Source organism: Cataglyphis hispanica, chromosome 11, assembly GCF_021464435.1.
Source record: "Cataglyphis hispanica isolate Lineage 1 chromosome 11, ULB_Chis1_1.0, whole genome shotgun sequence".
In the NCBI taxonomy this organism is placed as follows: Eukaryota; Metazoa; Arthropoda; class Insecta; order Hymenoptera; family Formicidae; genus Cataglyphis; species Cataglyphis hispanica.
In genome coordinates, this window is record NC_065964.1 from 1,815,680 (window position 1) to 1,841,400 (window position 25,721).

Consider the following 25,721-nt stretch of genomic DNA (forward strand, 5'->3'; position numbering starts at 1 on the left):
AAAATGAAGCGTTTTTCGCAAAGAGAAATCTTCCAAAAGTTCGGAGTAAAGACGCTGGGTACAAGGCTCAATCCTAGTCACTCGCAAGAAATCGATAAAAATCCTTTGCAGCTTTCGCATTCATACAGATAGTCCCAAAAAAATGGCAAATCAAAACCCTCTAACATCATTAAGAAAAGAAATCCTATTATTATTTGGATTTTAGCTAATAATAAACAGGGATTTTAAAGCTACAAGAAAAAGCATGAGTTTAATACTGGAACGAAGATACGTACAATATATATACAGGGTGTCCGATAATTCGCGGATTACCTTTTAAGGGAAGGTAGAGGATGTTATTCTGAATAGAAAAGTCCTGTACCATTTTGTGATTTTCTCAATATTTAAGAAAATATTAATTTTAAAAGATCAGCCAACGAAGTGCCGCGAAAAGCTCGTGGCGCGAAAATGCCTCCCATTGTCAATTGATACTCGGTCCGCGGCGAAGCAATGGGAGGAGCAGTTTGCGAGCATGCTTCGCTATGGCAACCAAAAGAAATACACACATAATGCATGCTCCGTTTTATGTATGTGATCTTTTCATTATGTGTGTATTTTTTTCGGTTGCCATAGCGAAGCATGCTCGCAAACTGCTCCTCCCATTGCTTCGCCGCGGACCGAGTATCAATTGACAGTGGGAGGCATTTTTGCGCCACGAGCTTTTCGCGGCACTTTGTTGGCTGATCTTTTAAAATTAATATTTTCTTAAATATTGAGAAAATCACAAAATGGTACAGGACTTTTCTATTCAGAATAACATCCTCTACCTTCCCTTAAAGGGTAATCCGCGAATTATCGGACACCCTGTATATATATATATATATATATATATATATATATATATATATATATATTTGTACATTTATTTTGTACAAATATTTTCATTTAACTATTTATATTTCAAAAATTTGATAGATATTACACTTACTGTTTAAAAAACGAAACTATTATGAATTTATCAACCTCATATCAGATGTTAGATAATAAATAAATACAAAGTTCTTTTTATCAATCGACGTCAATGTTAAATAAATTTATATAAGTTGAATTATAATAAATATATATATGTTAATAATTAAATAAATATATGTTAATAAAATAAATATATGTTAATAAAAATTATTTGAATAAAATATCAACAAATGCAATACATATCAACAAATGTATACACATGTATACACATGTATACACATATTTTTTATATTTAATATATTATATTAAATTAATATATTATATTATATTAAATATATTATAATAAAAATAGTACGATGAGTAGTTAAAATAAAATGTATTAAAATAAAAAAATTGTAATTGTATTACCTGTCAGCATCGTACATTCCCATCAATTATAACATTCAAAGCTCATCAAAATCGGAAAGAAATATTTCTCTTATTAATAAAGGATGCTTGGTGCAAAGTTTCATAAATGCAGCAGCCATACTTGCTGCTGATTGATATTTTATTTAAAATGAATATGTGGAAAATATAAGAATATATATAATGTGTGATTGTGTTATTTTGGTATAATATATTATGGTGTAATATAAAATTCACAACATTCGTAAAGTAAGATGGAATATATTCTTTCAAAAAATATTTTTCAAAATTTTTGTCATCTTATTTGCGCTAGTGCAATTTATTTGAAATGTAATTAGGATACCTAGCAAATTGGGATTTAATCTTAGCAATGTAACATTTTGGTGCTTGAACAATTCACGCTGAGCAAACGAGCAAAGATGATTACAATCCCTGAATAGCCCAGAAGTATCACGTGCAATCTTGACATCATTATTTTCCGCTACACAACGAAGTATAACGAACTACGTTTCATTCTCTCATGATTAAGTTAAATCGCATTTAACATGTAAGAAATTTTTAATGTCGCGCTATGAAGTTGTTCCTATTATTGTCGCTTCAATTCCTCTTTTAATTTTTTTTTTTAGAGAGATTGGATCAGTTGATACGATCATTTAAGAATGCATTAGCTATCAATCAACAGTATGTTAATATTAGACTCTTCGAACGGACATTGTCCCGCGAGCCTACAAAAGTTTATACCATCTAAATATAAAAATGTACAAATTTTAATAATACAAAAAAAAAAGACAAAGAAATAATTCAACCTCTTGTTTATAGGTTTAAAATATAAAAAAAGTTTGGACATTTAGTGATCGCGTTAAATTATGATGTCAATTTACATTTAAGAAATAATATCATCAAACTACGTCAAATCATCATACATCAAAATCCTTAATGTATATATTAGGGGGACCGGAAAGTAATCGTTTCTGCGCATGTCAATATTTGTTTATCATTTATCAGCTCATTGTGTACTTCAAAGTCATGCCAAAGAAATTTTGAGGTTAAAGTGACTTGTTTACTTGTAAATAATTAAATCTTAAATTTTTTTTTGTAATTTTGGGTGAAATGGCCAGCCAAATACCAGAAGAGGTACATATCCGACATTGTATGCTTTTTGAGTTTCACAAGGGTAGTAGTAACAGTTGCTACCAAAAACATTTGCTATGTTTGTCCAAGTGCATTAGATGTTCGTAAATGCCAAAGGTGATTTTCTAAGTTCAGATTCGGTAATTTTGATCTTTCCGACTCGTATCGATCAGGAAGACCAACAACTTTAGACAATGACGTATTAAGAGCGGAAGTGAAAGCAAATCCGTGTCAGACAATCGAGGAACTGTCAAACACTCTTAACTAACCTTGGTCGACCATCCAAGAACATTTGCAGCAGATTGGTAAAGTAAGCAGAGCAGATGTTTGGGTCCCGCATAATCTGTCTGAAGAAAACAAAGCTAACCGATCCACTACATGCAACTTATTGCTTCAACGGCACAATACAGAAGTGTTTTTTGATCACTTGATCACTGGAGATGAAAAATGGGTCCTCTATGATAATCCAAAACGCAAAAGGCAGTAGTTCTCTCCGAATGAATCGCCACGAAGTACTGCTAAGTCAGATTTACATTCCAAAAAGGCGCTTTTGTGTGTTTGATGGAGTATTCGCGGAATCTTACATTTTTAAGTGCTGAAATCTGGACAAACTGTGAATGCAGACCTTTACTGTGAACAATTGGATCGAGTAAATCAATTTTTAATTGAAAAGTGTCTAGCGATTGTCAACAGAAAAGGCGTTATTTTGCAACATCGTAATGCAAGACCGTACTGCGCAAGACGAACCCTGGAAAAAATTAATGAATTGGAATGGGAAGTACTGCCTCACCCACCATACTCGCTCGACATTGCACCATCGAATTTTCATTTATTCCGATCGCTACAACACTTTCTATGTGACAAAAAATTTGAAAATTTGGATGATATCCAAAATGCCATCTCCAGATATTTTGCTAAAAACCAATTGATTTTTATCGATCCGGCATTGAAAATTTGCACACTAGATAGCAAAAGGTTGTTGATAACGAGGGTGATTACATCATTGATTAAAAATAAAAACTTGTTAAAAATTTATTTGTTTGAATTTAATGTAAAAAAAAACGATATTACTTTCCGGTTCCCCTAATACAACTGTCCTCTTCACGATTCCATAATCTTTTCAAATATGCCTAGTTTAAAAGTGGCTACATCAAAAAATGGCCACACAATTTGAAAACCCGGTAGATTTTTGTTACAGAAAAAATATAGATATCCTATAATCCTATATTATATTTTAAGTCATATTATGACTATTATACTATTATTAATTCCCAGGTATTTATAAAAATACCTCACTATCTTCAAACTTAACGAAACTTTGGCGCCAGGCGTTTCAGACCAAAATAAGATTTTTGACCGCCATTTTGTTTTTTCATATACTTGAGATTTTTTAGTCAAAAGTACCCTAGATAATTTTTAAATACCCAAAATAAGGTCCACACAAAATTTTAGGCGAATCGGAGAAGTCAAATTTTCCGCCATTATGTTTTTTGTTAATAACCCTGAAGGATTAAAAGTATATCCATTCAACGCAGGGAAGGCTATATATCATTACTTCTAAATTACAATTCGATCGGAGCATAAATACACTAGCTAGAGCAAATTCAAAAATAAAAAATCCGCCATCTTGTTCTAAAAGCTTCATTGTAGAGAAGCGAGACTACTTTCATTTTAATCGACTCAAAAAGGAGATTAACTGACCTTATTCCCGATATTCTAAAATTTAATTTAAATTAGTATTAATTTTAATTTTTCTGAATTTTAATTATAAAAATCTGATATTCTATAAAATTATAATAAGGGCCGTAATAAAAGACTTTATCAAGTTCTACGTAAAATCTAATTAATAATTATTCAATTATTATAACATTATACCGTTCTATTTGATACATATATATATATATATTAGGGTGTCCCATAAGTTTCTTCCGCGCCACGCTATGAATGAGTCTGACTGGCTATGTTTATATAAACATGCAGGCTTATCTCTTAGCCGTTTATGGCATCGGTTTCAGTCGTCCCAGAGCTCTTTCAAAGTACGTTTCGTTTGTGACAAAGTCTCTTTTAAAATTTTTTCTGCCCTGTTCAATATGGAGAACCAAAAGAAGCATTTACGGCATGTTATGCTTCATTGTTTAAAAAAGGCAATAGTGCAAAGGACACTGCAGACGAGATTTGCACCGTTTACGGGAGTGGTACTACGACCATTAGGACCGTCCGCAATTGGTTTAAGAAATTTAGAGCCGGCAATTTCGATTTGCAAGATGAAGACCGCAGCGGCCGTCCAGTAACGACGGATGCGGACCTTATCAAGACTGTGCTCGCTGAAAATCCGCGATATAGTGTGCGCGAGATAGTGGATGACACTAACATTCCCAAGACAACGGTACATAAGCATTTGATCAAAATGGGATATGCAAATCGGTATGAAGTTTGGGTTCCACACCTATTGACGGAGACCGGCCTTATGAACCGCGTCTCTACGTGCGATTTGCTTCTTCAGCGACATGAAAGAAATCCTTTCTTAAAGAGTCTTGTCACTGGAGACGAGACTTGGATTTTGTATCAAAATGTGTCTCGAAAATGCACTTGGTCCAAGGAAAATAGACCTTCAACTGTTGCGAAGCCTGGACTTCATCCGAAGAAGGTTCTTTTATCCATTTGGTGGGACTGGAAAGGTGTAGTGTACTACGAGCTCCTTCCTCAAGGTGAAACGATCAATGCTGACAAATATTGTAATCAACTTGATCAACTGAAAGCCGCCATAGCAGAGAAACGGCCAGAACTAGTGAACCGACGAGGAGTCGTTTTCCATCACGACAACGCAAGACCGCATGTTGCAATGGTCGTGAGACAAAAATTATTACAGTTCGATTGGGACGTTCTACCTCATCCTCCGTACTCCCCAGACCTTGCTCCTTCCGATTATTACTTGTTCCTCTCCTTAAAAAATTCTCTCCGTGGTAAATCTTTCAAATCCATAAGCGAAATAAAACGCACACAGATGAATATTTTGCAAGTAAGCCTCAACAATTTTGGAAAGAGGGCATAATGAGGCTTCCTGAGAGATGGAAGAAGGTTATAGAACAGAACGGTTCATATATAACACAATAAATCAACCTCAAACAACAAATATCGTGTATTCATTTCGCATCAAAAAAAGGGAAGAAACTTATGGGACAACCTAATATATGTATATATATATATATATATATATATATATATATATATATATATATATATTATTGTATTATTTCAACTTATAGACCGCTATATTATTCCAGAATATTCTCATATTAATTTTTCATTTGCTTGATTTCGACTACCTCAATTATAGTATTTTATATTATTTCCCTTAATAATTAAAATCATGGATCACTAGATCGCACGGATCGGTAAATCTTGACGCGGAGACAGAGAAAAAATCAAAACCCGTTAAGGAACGCGAAAAGATTAAACGTGTGAAGTCGATAGATATACAATCATTATACCAAATCTTGAATAATATTCAATTTGATTTAAATAAACTACAACACTTACCCGATCAATTTAATTATCTAGAACAAGAAATTTATGTTAATGAACAACGCGCAAATGAGCCACCTGGCCATGACGAATGCGGATGATATTAATAATGCTCCTCCTCCATCCGAAGCACAGCCAATGACTGTGCCTGCTTTAAAATTAAAGATTTTGCAAACATTCCGCATCATGACGGCTATAAAATATCAGTATTTCAATTCGCTTGTGCATGTAAACGTAATTTAGTACCTTTTATACAAAAATCTCAACTTGTACAATTTATTATAAATAAAATCGAGGGAGACGCGTATCAAGTAATAGAAGGAACTACGTATACGCGGGTCGTAGATCTTCTCGATAAATTAAAAACAATTTTTGCGCTACATAAATCAGTCGCTCATTATAAAGCCGAGTTAGCAAACGCATATAAATTATCGAATGAAACAATTTTGAAATTTGCCGGAAGAATTAAAGACTTGCGAACAGCCATATTGGACGGTCAACGACGTCAAGGGAGATGTTATGTTCGCGGATTTTATAATGAAGTAGAAAAGAAAGTCCTAGAAGTCTTTATTAACGGCCTACCGTCGGATGTAATCACCCGAATGGAATATCGCCAACCGGTTACTTTAGATGATGCCATTGAATGAACCGCAAAAATTACCAATAATTTAGAGGTAGAAAAACAGCGCGACCGCTGACATTTCCCAAAACCAAATCCTTCAATGAGGTTAGACTCATACACAGTAAAGCGCGAAGAGGCCGAACAGCCTATATCAATTTTAGAGAATAATAGCAACGCTAATGCTCCCGCTTCAAAACCTTGGATCAAACATTCTAATCCCGGGTCAACCAGGACCAAATTTTCCAATTGTTTATCGCTGTTATAAGACCCCGAGACACGAAATCGCTGCACGTAGGAAACTTGCCTACCGAAATGCGATGCAAGGTTCGGGAAACACAGAAGGCCGCCCCGCGGCAGATGCAACCCAAGAGACGACCCAAATAGCACAGTAGAAGCGCACTCCCAATTGATCGCAACAGAGACTTGAATGATTTAAAAAAAAATAATAGAATTGACGAATTCTTTAGCGTAAAAGAAATTGACTCGCCTGTAATTTCTTGTGAGGATCAAAACTTAAATTCATCCGAAGATCAACAAATATCTAATGCCGAAATCGGAGCGAATTTCACAATAAAGGAGCAAATTTTAAAATAAATATCAACCAAGAGTTGTAATAACGTGTAAAAATTTTAAAGGTCATTGTTACCTTATGGTAGATTCCGGATTCTCTGTAAATCTAATAAAGATAAAAATGTTAAATGGTACTCCCATTGACATAAAAGACACCTTAGATCTTAAGGGTATAACTAAAAACGCAGTAAAAGCTTTAGGATCAGTCATTTTTAAGGTCATGGATAAAGTATTAAAAATACGAATATATATATATATATATATATAGTGACGTGGCGTTTTTGAGACGTCCGTCACAAGGGCCGAAGGGCCCGATCGCTGGCAGTTTTTCGGGCCTGCGTCCTCCCGAATTAGGGAGAGAGCGACCCGATCGCAGATCAGCGGATCTGTTCTTTCTATGTTTTTCGTTCCTTGTGTGTTGTCTTACGAGCACGTAAGCTCTATTATGAGCCCGCGGAATAGTTCGGTAGGGAAGACGGCGAGGTCCCATCCGGCGGAAGAAGGAGCACAGGAAAAGAAGTAGCTGAAAGCGATCGTCCGAGCCGAGAGAAGAGCAGGGACCGCCATGTCGCTTTATATGAAAAATTTACAGCACAGAAATGCATCTGCAGTCGGATTTAATATTTGTATTCGGCAGGAAAGAAAGAGCGGAGGACCGGAGGAATCCGACGAGAAGAGATGGCAACTCCACCCACACGAAGCGAGGGAGTCTCAACAATGGGGCGAAAAGGGAGCTCAATCCCGAGAACTATTTGAGGAAATAGAAGCTGGAGCTACCCGGACGCTGCCGAGGAACCTATACCTCTCTGCCGAAGAACAATTTTGATTACGGGGCGAAATAATCACTCGTACATCGAATCACAAGTACCGTGAGGCCCGAAGGACGGTCCTGTGAAACGCAGAAGCGCCACAGGTAGCCTATTCGCGATTTATCGCGCCGGCGTGTCTTCCGCAGGACGATCGCTCGGCACTGTTCGACGTGATACCAGCGAGAACGCAGGTTCTGATTACGTTAGCGATAACGAGCGAACCTTGTGAAGGAAGAAAAATCAGTGGGACGAGCGTCGTCGACCCTTAGCTGCCGTTTGTGAGTAGGTTGATCTATTCGAATGAGCGGCAGCCGAATTAGTTGTCGCGCCACGCGTTTGTGATTATTTTGTGAAAATTTGTGAGATTTGCGTATTAATGGCCGTCGAGCTTGCGCTGCTCATTCGAGTTATCTTATTCGCACTCTCTCTCATATATTCGCCGCCGCCGACAGACACGTAGAGCATCGTATATTAGTATCGTCTTTAACGTTTTCTTTTTTTATTGTCACGCGCAAAGTAGTAGTTATCGAGATATTATTAGACAGCCGATCTCAATATTGCGTATTACGCCGCGGTTCATACACCACCCTCGCGTCTTACATGTGTGAATATTGAGAGTCGGAATTGTTAAAGCATTATCTGTGACGTAAAGAGGTGTACGCGAAAATACACGGATATGGAGCGGTTCTTTATAATTTCTTTTGATTGCCATAGCGAAGCATGCTCGCAAACTGCTCCTCCCATTGCTTCGCCGCGGACCGATCATCAATTGACAGTGGGAGGCATTTTCGCGCCACGAGCTTTTCGCGGCACTTCGTTGGCTGATCTTTTAAAATTAATATTTTCTTAAATATTGAGAAAATCACAAAATAGTACAGGACTTTTCTATGCAGAATAACACCCTCTACCTTCCCTTAAAGGGTAATCCGCAAATTATCGGACACCCTGTATAAGCAACGCGAGAAAACGCTGAATTTTATTCATTTGAGTTTGTTCATACGAAATCTTCATTTCGGCTTTGGTACAAGTATTCGTCGTTGTTGTGACCAGTGTTTAACTAAGTTCTCAGTAAAAAGTGATAAAAATGCCGCCACGAAAAAAGTATCCAGTGATCGAAAAAATCTAACCGATTTTGTTAAATCTACTCACGTTTGTGATATTAACAAATCGGACCTCAAGACCGTCATCGATAGAAGAAACGATCAGCGATATTTAGTATTATCGATGACGTATGGGCTTAATGCATCGTTTATTAAGAAGATTCACGTGAGATTGCAGGCGACGAGCGAAAATTGCTTTGTACCGATTGTAAAATTAATAGGTAATTATGCAGATGAAATATGTCTCGACACCGACACCTGGCAGCAATTTCAAATCAGCATGGAGCAGATGAGCAGTATTTATGCGAGAATCAAAAATCCAAACCAAGTCCGATTATTATCAACAATATTTCCATCGGCTTCACAATCGCTTACGGAACAAGGGCAGTGATAGTGAGCTTTAAGGAAAATGCGGAACAACCAGCGAATAATAACGAGACGGAAGAGCAGCCACCATTGAAGAAGCAAAAAACGTACAACGTCGCCATTGTGATGCAGAAAGCTACTTTTGTCGGTCTGGAAGATATCGCAAGATATGTGGACGCTCATTTGGCACGGCTAATTTCCATTACCAATACCATCAACATGTGCTCCAAATACCTGATTAACGAAATAGAATTAAAACTTCCCTTGTCTTATATAGATTGCGAAATTATAAAACTTACAGTTAGAGGTAATTTTGAAGAAATCGAGCGCGATGTACGAACACAAATAAATAATTTACCGACGTAATTTTTAGACGTATATTTTATATAATTTAATATTGTATTCGAAGAATTACTTTCGCTAGGTTTTAATGAAATTGTATGTATAATTTTATTAAAGCGCAATTGTTAGTTTTATAAAAACGATATAACGGTATAAATCAGAATTTAGAAGAAGATCATATTATAGACTCTGAAGAAAACAAATCTATATCAACTTATGAAAATTCCGAAAGCGAACCAGATGACGCTGAATGAATATCTCTCCAATCAACTTCTGACGATAACTCTTTTAAAATAATTGAGACTCGCGACTCTGTTATCAAGAAAAGATCACCATATAATTTTCACTGATTTGAGCGGATTACCGGTAGATAAAGGAACTAAAGACTATCAAAGGAAAAATAAACTCCCTAAATATACGGACTTAACTTTCACACGCGGGCGAGTGACTAATATAAGTTATGGGAAATTTTTGATAAACATACCAATAGACGAGACGATAGGACGCTAATTGAAGCAAACGATACTAAATTGCATAAGATCATTACGCGACGTAATATTAGAACTCAATCTAAAATCAGTTAGTTTATCCCAGAACAATTTTTACGATTCAATACCATGGATTTTTATACATAAAAATATAAAAGGATTCCTTTCAGATTTACCTTTAAAGTTAACTGTCTGCAAATCTCTTATAAGAATCCCAAATCCGGAAGAAAGAGCGAATTTAATTTACGAGAAACACGCCATGAAAATTGGTGGATATAACAAAACATATCATAGACTCAGGCAAAACTATTATTGGCCAACTATGAAAAGGGATATTTAAGAATACATAAAGAATTGTCGTAATTGTCAAATAAAAAAGTTAACCAGAATTAAAACTAACAACCCATGCTTATTACACCAGGAGCAGCTTTCGATAAAATATCCATGGACATTATGGGTCCTTTACCCACGACGAGAAACAATAATTCATATATTTTAACCATACAAGACCTCTTAACTAAATATTCAGTGGTAGCGTCATTACAAGTGGCAAACTCTTTATCTATTGCAGAAGCATTTATTAAAGAATTCATTTGCATCTACGGTGCTCCCAAGGCAATATTAATTGACCAAGCTCCTACCTTTTTCACTTCTCTAATGAAAACTATCGCTTCCTATTTCAAAATAAAACAATACAGAACCACTGCTTACTATCCTCAATCAAATGGCTCCATAGAAAGATCCCATCATATACTAACAAAATATCTAAAAATGTATACTAATAATACTGCCGATACTGGGACAAACATATCAAACCTGCCATGTTCGCTTATAATAGCTTCGTGCACGAAGGAACCAATTACATTCCTTATGCTTTAGTCTTCGGACACCTTCCAAGAATCCTGAATCCTCAACACCGATCCTCGAGGAAATAACAGAACAACTCTACTATCTTACTACCTTTTTGATACTTTAAAATCTTCTCAAGAATTGGCAAAACAAAACTTAATAAAATCAAAAGAAGAGAATAAAAGATATTATATTGTACTATATTATATTAGACAAGAAATTAAATACACAAAATTTTAAAGTTGGAGATAAGGTTTATCCATTAAAAGAATCTTCTATGGGCAAATTAACAGATCAATACTCTGGTCCTCATACTATCCTTGAAGTTTGCCAATGAATAACGTAAAAATCGATTATAGAGGACCCAGAGTGATACATGTGAATAAATTGTAGTTAGCAAAAACTTAGCAACACGTCGATCCGAAGAAAAGCAATAAAGAATTTGTGTTATAACTACGGCTTGCATTCTTGGATCCAGTAATTTTATTTAACAAAAATTTATATATATCTATAAATCACTAAAAACCGCTTATACATTACAACGTTATACGAATACATATATATTCTAATCAATTTTTTTTTATTACTCATTAGATACCATTAATTTCAACGCTACTCTCTGGCACCACGACTATTATTGCGTACGACTGCGGAGGAGCATACCTTAACGTTACTACTATATTTTTACTACGCTCCGGAGAATGCGATCTAAGTATAGATACACCGACAACTACAAATATTTATATTCAATTACTACAATTGCCTAGTTATGCAGAAGTCTTACAATGTAAAATTGAAATAATGAGAACGATTTATCATGGATACATTCCCGCATATCTGCAGTGTAGAACGGTTACGCTAGTTATCTGCAGGAAACCTCTGGTAGCAGATGCATACAAATGCATAAAGAAGGTCTTTCAAAGATAGGAAATTCCGAAATTATAGACGGTCTGAAATCCAATCACATATATTATAGGAGTGTTACCCTTGCCGGTAAAATAAATATAGACGCAAAGGAGCAATACTCCGATTATTATGGCACTTGGGACGAAGTAATAGTCCAAGCGACCGTTAAAATATCTTTGAGAACCGTGTTTGTACCCGTCAAATTAAGCTCAGGAAAAATTTTACTTCATTCTGGAACTGTCTGCGACCTCAAGAAGAAAGCATGTAGACTCGGACAATGGATATACATTTTGGAAAGGTATTCCAAATACCGTTTGCAGCTTCAAAAATTACGATGTTCTTTACGAGGGACTAAATTTCAAGGTCTTTTCCAACAAATGTGCGAATTCAAGAAACAAGTGATACAAAACACTCTATCACTTGCAGCAATATGACCTGACGAGTTCGCATACCGAATAATGAAATCACCTGGTTACATGGCTGTAATTGAGAAATACACATTATAAAGTGTATCCCTATTGAAGATTCACTTAGGAAAACAAACTCTTGCCATACAGAACTACCAGTCACATTCAGGGAGTGGCGTACACTTGGACACGTACAATTGGACACGGTGCAATTGGACACGTCTCAAGTGGACACGAGAATTTGCACACGGTTCAATTGGACACAGTGCATTTGGACACAATAATTTTGGACACAGTAACTTTTGGACACGTAAAAAAATACGCATCGTTTACTTGGACACCGTTCGTTTGGACACAGAAAGACGCGCACCGTTCACTTGGACACCGTTCATTGGCCCACCGTTTATTTGGACACCGTTCATTTGCCCACCGTTCGTTTGGACACCATTTATTTGACACACACAATGTAGCATTTTGTAAGTTGTTAAGGGATTCACCTTGCCTACCGGCGGGTGCGGGAGGGGGGCCGAAGGCCCCCCTTGCGTGCGTGTGTATGTGTGCGTGCGTGCCTGCATACGAGCGGTGTCCAAACGAACGGTGGGCAAATGAATGAATTATCCTGGAAATATTTAACTCCCAAATCCTTATCCACTAGCGGCATATACACACAACAAGACCTCAATAACTTACGAGATCACGTTATGTTTCCAACTGAGAAAAGCGCTGTATTACATACCATCGCTCGAGGCTTCACAGGCCAAGAAATTCAATCAGACACCGTATCCTTGCGAAATTTAGCCGAAGATTCGTTAAACCAAGTTTATAATAATATCTTAGCAAAAATTTGGAATGGATTTATTACCTTTGGCGCGGCGACCGCCGGCGTTTTTGGCGTATTTATTATCATAAGATTAATTACAATAATATTTGATACTTTAATTCATGGATATGCGTTACACGCCGCGTACGGATGTAGTTAATATCTTTTAGAGTACCATCCTCTCCTATTCTTGAAGAAACTGTAGAACAACCCTATTAAGACTATCTAATTTATTCGATACATTGAAATCTTCACAGGAATTGACTAAGCAAAATTTGATATAGTCAAAAGAAAAAAGTAAAAAATATGATAGAAATTTAAATACACAAAATTTTAAAATTAGCGATAAGGTCTATTTATTGAAAAAGCCAAGTAAAGGAAAACTTTCAGATCAATACTCTGGTCCCTATACCATTCTCGAAAAATTATCAATGAATAACGTAAAATAGATTTTAAAGGAAAATCCAGAGTGATGCATGTAAATAAATTAAAATTAGTAAAAACTTCAAGACGTGTGGATCCAGGATGAAGGAAAGCAGGATAATTTTATTATAACCGCGGCCTGGATTCGATAGATATAATTAGATTTAAAATTTAAGAACAAACCATTTATACATCACACTGTTATTATGCACTTATACTTTTATCTATATATGTATATGTCTTCTAATTATGATTATTTCATTTACCAGACACTCTGTGGCACAATGACCATCATTGTTTATGTCTGCGGAGGAGCGTATCTCATAATATTCCTCTCAATTTTATAGAATCAACATACTGTAGATTACATGATCAATGAGAATGTCGTTTGCTTGATATACGAAAAATTCCTCCAATAGAGGAGATCCCAGAACGGGACATATTAAATACACCTGTCTGGTTAGAGGAAATTGATCTAGTGCATGACCAGCAAGATAAGCATGATTTAACGCGTCGAGAGTCCAATCATTCATAGATCAAATTCTTCAGATGCTTAAACTATCAGGCTTAACTACAAGAAACTTTAATCTCATAGTAGGTTCGGTTATATTTGATCGATCTGATATGCAACTCATCGCCAAGATGGTGTACGCTGTAAGATACCAAGGATTTGACCCATCATTCTCAAAAAGATCGTTAGGTCTTGGAAATATGTTCTTAGACAGCCTAAAACAGAGTATACTCTTTACTATGAAGAGAACGGAGCTACAAGAGATTGGAAATTTTCAAATCAAGAATCTCTTAATAACGATATGACATTCATGTATATTCCTTTGTGAAGAAGCTGTAATTTTTAAAATAACAAAGAAAAATACAAAAAACTTTCCAGCTAAGGTGTTCACAGCTAAGTATGGGATCAAAGTATCAGAAAAAATTGAGAGGCAAAGAAGAGCAGAAGCTATAGGAGCTGAAGTACTCATCTTGCCTAGAATAGCGAAAAATAACCAACTGAACTCTTCACATAATGAAAACTCTTTCAAAATAAATGAAACTCACAAATTCGCTATTAACAAAAAAGATCATCATGTTATTTTTACAGAGTTGAATGGTTCGCCAGTAGATAAAGGATCAAAAGACTACCATAAAGAAAACAAGCTTTCAAAATACGAAGATCTTATATTTACGAGAGCTCAAATTACTAATACAAATAATGACAAATTTTCTATAAACATGCTTATAAAGCAAGATGAAAAAGCTTTAATCAAGTCAAGCAACATTTAAAGTTATATAAGATTCTTGCGCGATATAATTACGGAATTAAATATGAAATCTCAGTATAGCCCAAAGCGATTTATATGATACTATACTTGAATCTATATGTATAAAAACTTGAAAAGATTTTTATTGGATTTATCTATAATTATTTAACTATTTGTAAATCTTTAATAAAATGTCCTGATCAAAGCAAAAAAACATTATATATAAAAACACGCGACTAAAATCGGAAGTCACAAGATAATTTTAAAAAATATAACAGAATCCATCAAATTATTATTGGCTAACAATAAAAAAAGATATTCAGAAATTTATAAATAATTTTAGAAACTGTCAAATAAAGAAACTAACAAAAGTAAAAATTAAACAGCCCATGTTAATAACAGATACCTCTGGAATTGCATTCGATAAAATATCTATGGGTGTTATGAGACCATAACCTACCACCAGTAGAAATAACTCGTATATTTTAATCATCCAAGATTTGCTAACTAAATATTCTGTTGCATGTCATCTACAAACCACCGACGTTTTATAGTTAAAGCTTTTATAAAAGACTTTATTTGTATATATGGAGCACCAAGAGCTCCATCAAAATAACATATGCAGAAATTAAATGCTCTTTATATGCTAATTATGTGCTCTATTGACGATTTTTGTGCTTGAGCGGTAGCGAAAAATCGCAATTGAAAGTAAGAATGCTGGCTTAACGTAAGTTAGCATCCCCACTCATTAAAATGACAACATGTACAATTATATATACAATCAAAAAGTTAAAATGATGGATTTATGTGCTTTTTATGTATTTTTAAGAGTATTTAATATAATGTGCTTTCAAAATGCGTTACATCCATTTTATCAAAAATTTTTAAAAGTATTTTGATATTTAATAGCTAATAGAAAAAAAAGATATACAGGTTTTTTTATTAACGGTCCTACTAAATTCATGGTTTAAATAATAACTTTATTTCCTTCTTATAATAGCATAAATAATATAAAATATTATTTTTTGTTTTTTATATAAATTATTTAAGAATGTAATATAATATTAATCAACAATTTTATATTAAAATGAATGTTTTCTTCTATCTTTTATTAAGAACGTGATTTTTATTATTTATTTGTATTATTTATTCTGTTTTATTCCATTAGCTATTTTACTCACAATTTTATATTATCAAATGTCAATTTTTTGGTATATTTCTTTTAAAAAAATCTTTTTTTGTAAAAAATTATATAAATTTATAATGTACTTGTACATCTTAAGATCGCACATTATTCCGAAGTTGATGTGCAGTCGATTTATTTTCCACTCGCAATAGCTATTTATTTCTTGCGATTGTTGCACATTTTGATTTTCGGCTATTTTTTAAAAATATATGTTATAATCATAGATATAGTATATCTAGATCGAGTGTTGAGAAGTGAGAATAAAGATGCACATAGAAAAGGACATAGGAAGAAAATATCCACATTTCTCGTTTCTCTGTTTTTACTTACATGAAAGAGAAAGAACGCAAGGGGCACAAAACAGAGTTTATCCTTTTCTATGTGCATTTTTTCTCCACTCCTTAAAAAAAAAGCAAACGCTCGATCTAGATATACTGTGTCTATGGTTATAATTTTTGTCGCTATCTAGCTGTAATTTTACCGATCATCATAATTAATTTTTTATCTTTTTTTTTATTTAACTCTAAAATATATGTAATATATTTATTCAACTCTGTCAAATATACAGGGTGTCCGATAATTCGCGGATTACCCTTTAAGGGAAGGTAGAGGATGTTATTCTGAATAGAAAAGTCCTGTACCATTTTGTGATTTTCTCAATATTTAAGAAAATATTAATTTTAAAAGATCAGCCAACGAAGTGCCGCGAAAAGCTCGTGGCGCGAAAATGCCTCCCACTGTCAATTGATATTCGGTCCGCGGCGAAGCAATGGGAGGAGCAGTTTGCGAGCATGCTTCGCTATGGCAACCAAAAGAAATACACACATAATGCGTGCTCCGTTTTATGTATGTGATCTTTTCATTAATCCGCGAATTAATCCGCGAATTATCGGACACCCTGTATAAATATTGATACCTATATAATAATCGTATCAATAATATTTATTGATACAATTATTAAACATTGAAAAAAATTGTTTCATATAATATTACATTTATAATTGCATTCTTTGTACAAAACGAATCTATAGTATATGTATAGAGCTCGCGCGATATCTGTTAAGGATAAAATTTCAAAAAATATAGAGAAAAATCTTTAAATTATTAAAGCTAATATTTTTTAAATAAGAAGTATTTAAACAATTAAATTATTTAAAATTTGCATATTCAAGCATAGTATTGTTTTGACATGAATTATTTTGATATAAATATCTATAGTAAATTATATATTCTAATATAATTCCATGTATAACGTTATTTTCAATTTCTTTTTTCGTTTTTTTATTGTGCAAAGATCTAATTCATTGAATATGGTAATAATATTATTATTATGCAACTATGTATTATTATAATAATATATTGGCTCATTTATTTTGTTGTATATATTTTTTTCAAACTACAAATAAATCATTAATATGTGAAATATGGTATTTATTATAAAATATGATATATTTTATAATAAATAATAATAATTTATATTATAAAATATAATATATATAAAATTTGATATATTTCATATACATGAAATATATCATTAACATGTGAAATCAAAATATTGCGTATGATTGGTTAGCGATATACTTTACTGTCGGAGAATAAAGGAAAATAATATGGCTTCGTTTAGTTTTCGCATTCTTCTCGATCTATTTTACATAGTATACGTATACTACCGAAAGGTCATGTGTGAATCTCGCGTCTCTTGATCGAAGGATCATATGATTTCTCCGGATCTCCGATACTATTGGCTCCCTTAACGCGCGTACCCCGCTTGAATTCCGTAAGTCTAAATTTTATTTTTCGATAATCAATCGATCACTGAATTCCTTAATGAACATTACAATTTCGCTGTCTTGCGTTCACTTAAATCTTACTTTCAGTTAAGATTGTAAAACAAAATAAAGTTCTGCTTGACGAAGATAGTTAACGTTCAACAAGGTGATTCGTTGTGGAATTTTATTAAAAGTGAATATTTGCGTATACAGTGCGTTATTTGTCAAAAATATTTAAAGTCAATTAGTTCTAAATAATAATTTTTGATTATTTTTTTCTAAAACATAAATATTTATTCATGTTAATAATAAATTATGTTAAAAATGAATATTTCTTGCTCTATTTTTCAAGGAAACCAAGTTCTATCTTTAAAACCAAATTTCTATCTTTTTTAAAACCAAGTTCTATTTTCTTCATATCGTGCGTATGTATTTAAATTTTCAATGTCTATCAGAATAGACTAAAAGGGTGTGAAAAAGAAAGGTTAGCTGAAAGAAAGCGGATAGTAGGAGCAAGAGAGGAGTGGATACTGAAAATTAGTGATGGGCGATTTTGTCCGATATATCGAAAAATCCAATTTTTTTTTTTTGTAGAATAATCGATTTTTTCGTACGATTTGTCGAAGATCCGATATATCGATATCCGATTTTTTGTTGGAATTATCGAACTTCTGCACCATCTGTAGAGTAAAGCTGTGTTCAGAAATTCACAGTCAACACTGAAAATCTATAAAGTCCGTATCATACTATGTATTGAAGATTGAAATTTGATCAATCAAAATAAAAGAACTAAAATTTGTTTGTCCTGATTGGTCAAATTTCAATCTCAATGCATAGTTTGATACGGACTTAATATATGTGACTATAGATTTTCAGTACTAGCAGTGAATTTTAGAATACACAAAATATAATATATTTTATATTAAAATAGCTTAAACTTAATTATTAATTAAACAAACTGAAATATATGCAAATGCGTTTGAAATTAATTTTTAAATGTTTAACATTCAAATATATGTACATGTTTTTCCCGCTTAATAAGAAAGACTTCTTTTAAATATTTAAAATTTATAATAATCGATTTTTCGATTTTGAAATTTTTTTTTGTATTAAAATATTGATATTTTAGTATCAAATTTTTTTATTATATCGATCTTTTTTTTGATCGATTTTTTTTTCAAAATCACGCATCACTACTGAAAATGGTGTGAATACTGATGGTAAAAGGGTGCATCGTGAGAAAGAGAGAAAAAAAGGAAAGAGCAAAGGGAGGAGAGAGAACGAGGAGTGAGTAATCTAGAAGAGAGGAAGGAAGAATGGACATGGCCGAGAGGAAATGAAATCCTGATGGATCAAGTGAAGAAAAAAAAACCGATTTATATTTCAAAAATCACTTATATTAATAATTAATTAGTTATAAAAATTAGTGATAAAAATCAATCAGTTTATAAAGACTATTTTCATAAACTTTTCATAAATTTTTCAATAACAATTTTTGACTATATTTTCTAAAACATAAGTTTTCATTTTATGTTAATAAATATTTCGTGCGTTATCTGGATCAAAGGTCTTATAAAAGCCATAGCGAGTAAAGACGAGGATCGATAAAGAGACGTGACAGGACGAAAGATGAGATCGGGACGGCAGGACGAGATCAGAGAGAGAGAAGAAAGGATCGAAACAGTCGATCAGGAGAGAGAACAGATCAAGAGATCACAGAAAAGAAGAGATCGACATCGAGGCGAAGGTGCAGGTACAACGGAGACATCAGAAAAGGAGAAGAAAGAGAGGAGAAAAGAAGACGAAGAGAGAGAGATAAGATTACAAGAAAATAGAAATAAGAGGAAAATGAGAAGGAAGGAAGATTACATTTTGCGCCGCACATGCACGCGATACGTCTGTGCGTATGCTACCGGGGCCAATTTCTGGCATCATTGGCAATAATACGACGTAAGAACATTTTAATAGATATTTTATTGATATTTTATATTTTATTGTATTTACTATTACATGTGTTTTTTAGTAGTAATATATTGTGATTATTATATAATCAAGTCTATTCACGAGAGGCCTGTTAAAATAGATAAGTGATAGAACTTTTAATAAATTATAAAAATCAAATCGTATTTTATAATGAGAAAATAATAAAATGTGATGCAATATAATCAACTTTGACGAAGCAAATCGATGATTATGTAACAGTGAATACTCTTGTTGTGCCTTTGGAAAGGCACGGGTAATTTTGGGATCGTTAGCCGATTGAGAACTAGGAAGTTCAAGAATGGTTAGGATGTCCAGCTGGTTTGTTGTAATAAATGTAGCTTCCCTTTAGTTATTTTATACAAAGGTATATGTTTTCACTATTTCACTACACAATAACTGTTAAAGACTCGATACAAATCGATGTTAATGGTTATCTGATATATTAGATTAGTGACTGCCCGATGTAAATCGGTAATAATGCCTGTCCGATATAATACTTGGTTAGTGACTGCTCGCCGCATATTCGCGGTGGTCTCTTTTATTACCTGCTTTTCGATTGATTTTTTGGAGGGGATCCCTTAGCGACATGACCATATGGTTGTGTCGCTCATTTCGAATGGTTAGGCCAAAAGCAAGCTAAGATATGGTTCGATCGAAATTCCATTTCCGGTGGTTCGATCTTCTTCGCGCTCGCATAGCCTCGGCGCGTGGCTCATTCGTCAGCGTTTCGCGCTCGTAACATAATACGCCTTTCGCGATATCTCGTTATAGTCGGAATGCGTATTAAGAAATACTTTAAATTAATAATATTTAAGATTGACGATAATAATAATAGCTAATAAATAGCTAATTTCGGGCTATAACACTCTTTATACATTTGTTATATATAATAGATATAACATTCAAGACCAATTAATGAATACTTTTTTTGATAAACAAAATATAAGTCATGATTTCATAAAAAATAAATAGTACATCTCGAAAAGTAAATCAGATATTAATGAATCTACGACATTATATGACGAGTCATATTAGTGCATACTGCAATCAAATGCAGAAATCGTTTTTACAATAAATATATTAAAAGGTGATTTTCATGATAATTATAGAGATAATTTATAGAAATTTCAAAAGACAAATAAACATAATAGAACCGTAAGACACTATACTATACAGTTTTGCAACCAGACAGTATGTATTGTGTCAAAAGATTTGGGAAGTCACTAAACTTTCATGTTTTAATTTTAAGAACTATAAACTTTTTATGATAGTCAATCAGGATATGCTAATGAAAATTGCCGTTGTGGTTCAGCTATTAAATGCAAAATTGATAATTCAGATAAAAATGATATAAATACAAAGATAACTTGCAGATTTACAGAAGGTAATGGATGCTGCGGCAAATGTTTTCTTCATAAGCCAATAGAAACTGTTATAGAAAATAAACGTGGAAAATCTGCTATGGCATATAAAATAAAAATGGCAGTAAAACATATGGATCCCAACAATATTAGAACTTCCACATTTATATAGTGTTGCATGCTATTATGCATTACAAAACATGAATCATGAAAAAAATATGTTCATGAAGATCCTGTAAAAGCTTTACATATAATGTGATTCAATAAATTAGGAGGAATCATACATAACATCGGATTAGACCCTTTTTACGTATTGGGGAAATTATCAATTGGATATTTATCGAGCATGCAATTTTAGAACCAGCTTGTAATATATCTATGCTACTAGAAGTATAGTAAAACAAATACAGAAACCTCAGATAATTCAAATTCAAAACATATGTTTTTATATCATTGTGTAATATATTGTGATCGAGGTGAACTAGCACAAATGTTAACAAAAAATCATAATACAAATTCTATTCAGTTTTGGTTAATTAAATGGTTACGATCAGATGCATCCCGTCTTCGAGAAGTAATTTGTGATTTTTCTAAAGTTCTTTTAACAGCGATAACTTGTAGTTTCTCTGGATATTTAATAGTCAAAAATTGTGCTAATGCCTACAAAAATATTCAAATATAATAAACGCAATGCAAATAATCGCGATGGAAAAGATTTACAATTTTTGTAAAGAGAAATTATTGTCATATTTATAATATTTAATACTAATAAATGTGCATATTACGTAATATTTCGCTTAAATAAAATTTGTTTGCAATAGAATTATTGCCGTCACTTTCGCTGATCGCTAGCGGCAGCAGCGACTGTCGATTAAGCGGTGATTTTCTTCTGAAACAGCTCTCTTTTCATCTTCTGTTCTTCTTCATTGTTTCCTTTTAATTATTTTTTGGTATTATCTCTGAAGGTATTGCGATAGTGTTATGAGCTTTGACCATATGTGTCATAAGAATGTAAGTATTATAATTCCTAATTATATTACCGCAAAGATAGCATTCGCAATAATTTGCATAATAATTTTCAAAATTAAACAATGGTTCTATCCATTTCTTGAGTTTCAAAGTCATCTCTTCATCAACTTCATGCTTATTTTTTAAGTGCTCATCTATTTTATCGTCACATTTTTTTGCCAAAAAAATTTTTTTACAAATTTTGCATGTTAAATCATGCCCTGCTGTTTCAAAATAGAAGGAAATTAATTCCCATTCGCAATATTGTTTTATACCTAGTGATAAAATATATTTGACATAAGTTATATGTTTCATATGTTTGGTTGCGACACATTTTGGAAGCTCATAAATTTCTTGGCAAATATCGCATCTTGCTATCGTACATTCTGCTAGGTGTGTAAAATATTCCCACTTCCAGCTCATCCTTATAGCTATAAACGTAGACGTAGATGCCATGGTATCTGTTATTTGTCACAGATTGTGTATCACGTTTTTGTTGAAACTGTTGTAACGATTATAAGAATTATTATTTTTGTTAAATGTTTCGTAATTTTTCTTAGGAATAAACCGACGAAAATTGATCCGATTGAACGATTGACTTCACGTATCAAATTGTTATGTCCGTATTGATGTTGCACATTTTGAAATATGCATCTTTTCTAAAAACGTGCGAATTCGTATCAGACAATTTTATTTATTTTTATTGGGTCAATTAATCTTATATCATAACGAAGAGATGGCAAAAGCTCTTTTAACATCAATTTTAATAATTGCATGTAACAAAAGGAAGTAACAGAAGGAATAACAAGATGGCACGTTATCAATCTGCAAAGAATATAAAATAAAAATTAAATTTCTCATGTCCTCAACAATGGAAGGAAATTTATTCGAAAATGCAGAAGAGGAAAAAAATATAAATGATGAAGAAGATAATAATAACAAAAACAAAAAAATAGATAGAGTAGGCTGAAACAATCGAAAAAAATGTGAAAAAATTGATTAATATTGTTGAAGAACATCATATGAATATTATCTGCCAAAATTTGCTGATAAAATAATAAAAGATATTAAATATTTACCAATGTATATGTCGCGATAAATTTGGATATAGGCGAATTCCAGCAAGTGCATCTATAGAAACAGACTTTAATATAATAAAAAATGTTCTCCTTAAAAACGAAGAAATGATGAGTTGATAAATTTATATCAAAACTATGTAAATTTTTAATGGACGTACTAAACTTGCACATTCAGCAAAAGAGGATAAAATGGAAAAATTCCAAAATAAGTATTAATATAATCAAATAAAATAATACAATCATTACAGAAGAGACTGAAATAGAAAAATCAAACATCAAAATAAGTAATGTAATCAAATCAAACAATAAAATTAATGTACTAAGCATAACGAAACCGTGTCCAGATTGTGCAAATGAAGATAAATTTATTAATGAACATAAATGTGATATTTGCAAAAAGGTTGTGCACGCAATAGATGAAAGTTCTGTACCCTTGGAAGAAGAATATGGGCAGACACAATTTGCAGGGATTACAGTATCAAAAATATTAAACGATACGATATATAAACAATACAACAAAAAATAGAAAATTGGCATGAATTAGCAATAACTAGAATAATAAGGAAAAGGAAACAAGAAGCAAATATTTGCAAATAGATAATCTGGAAAATCAATTTTTATTTACGATAAAATAACAAAAGTTCAAATAATGAAAAATGGTGATAATATTATTATACAATCAATAAAAATTGGGTGATAAAAGAATTTTCTTTACTAATACTTGTGCTTTTGATAGTATATTACAATTATTTAGTATAGCATATTTTGATAGAAATAAGATTAAAAATTAATCTTATATCGTTAAACAATTCAAATATATTATTTTAATTAGTTTTAAATATTGCAACATATGAAATTAAAAAAACAATCTTACAAATTAAGAACTTAATTTGTAGACGAAATTTTTACAGGTACTTTACTGCCAAACAACTGCATTTTAATTAATTGTGCAGCAAATTATTTACAAAATATCTCCCCTTTACCGAAGTATCAAAGAGCTCAAACGATTGTGCAGAAAGAAAGAATATATTTTCATTACTCCACGTGGATATAAATTTATTAAAATGCCAGGATTTTAAAGCAATAAAAAATAACATAATAATAAAAGGACTACGATATTGTTGCCAAACAAACTGCAGCGGTTTCGAATGCAGGTAACCTATTATTATTATTATTATTATTATATAAATATATTTATATAATATATATTATATGATATATTATATAATATATTTATATAATATATATTATATGATATATTATATAATATATTTATTATTATTATTATTTAAATTTATATTAAATAATTGATATTATAATTATTGTAATAATTTTAAAGCAATAAAAAATAACAATAATAAAAGGACTACGATATTATTGCCAAACAAACTGCAGCGGTTTCGAATGCAGGTAACCTATTATTATTATTATTATTATTATTATATAAATATATTTATATAGTATATATTATATGATATATTATATAATATATTTATTATTATTATTTAAATTTATATTAAATAATTGATATTATAATTATTGTAATAATTTTATGTTTAATGATGTTAGAAAGTAACTATTAAAATATTATTACTAAATATTAATAAATTTTAATTTGTTTTTCAAGGATTTACGTTATTCTAGAAGTTTATGGACATAAAGGAAGAACTACAAGTGTAAAATTAGAGAACATATTCAAAAAAATTAGATTTACATTTCTGGAAAAAGATTATTATCTTATTGATTTATTAACTTTGCGGCTCCTAAAAAGCAAACAAAAAGCAAATTTTTTCCGTATTTATATTATAAATAGATATTAACTTTGTGTTATTTTATGAAAATTATCTTTTCAAAGTATGTACAAATAATAGTATGTGAACAACTAAAATAAATGTGTAAAGAATTTGATGTCTTTAAATCGAAAATTTGGGATTTTGTCACAATTTTTAAGTTTCGGAAGAAATTACGACTTTTCGAGACAATATATCACGTCTTAAATTTCGGATTTTTGCCTTTTTGAGTCATTACCTCACTTTCAGAATTTTGTCTATCAAGAATTTGACGGGCTCGCTAAAAACATTGCTTAGAAAATCTTCATTCATTTCAAGATTTCAAATACTGAAAACAAAACGAGTTTTAATGCGGCTAAGTAAGACAGAAAAGAGAAAAATGTTATATATCTATTTTCTATTTTTTCTATGTTCCCTATTTTCTTTCATCCTGTAAATTTTTATTACAAAACAATGCTAAACAAATATAATTTTATTGTACAACCGTATAAAAAGTTAATGTAGACCAGTATGATCTAATCTTTCATGATTCGTGAACTAATCTGCAAATATCTATAATCAAAATAAAAATG

The 25,721-nt window shown here is 32.2% G+C and overlaps 2 protein-coding genes across 2 annotated transcripts in view; one reads left to right on the top strand and one right to left on the bottom strand.

Moving 5' to 3' along the window:
* The window catches only part of LOC126852676 (F-box/LRR-repeat protein 14), a 56,807-nt gene that overhangs the window by 24,497 nt on the left and 6,589 nt on the right, over positions 1 to 25,721 (bottom strand). The window lies entirely within an intron of this gene.
* On the top strand, positions 4,462 to 5,539 carry LOC126852939 (histone-lysine N-methyltransferase SETMAR-like). Its single transcript, XM_050598238.1, has 2 exons — positions 4,462 to 4,523; positions 4,639 to 5,539. Exons 1-2 carry the CDS (start codon positions 4,462 to 4,464, stop codon positions 5,537 to 5,539), a joined length of 963 nt encoding a protein of 320 aa, XP_050454195.1.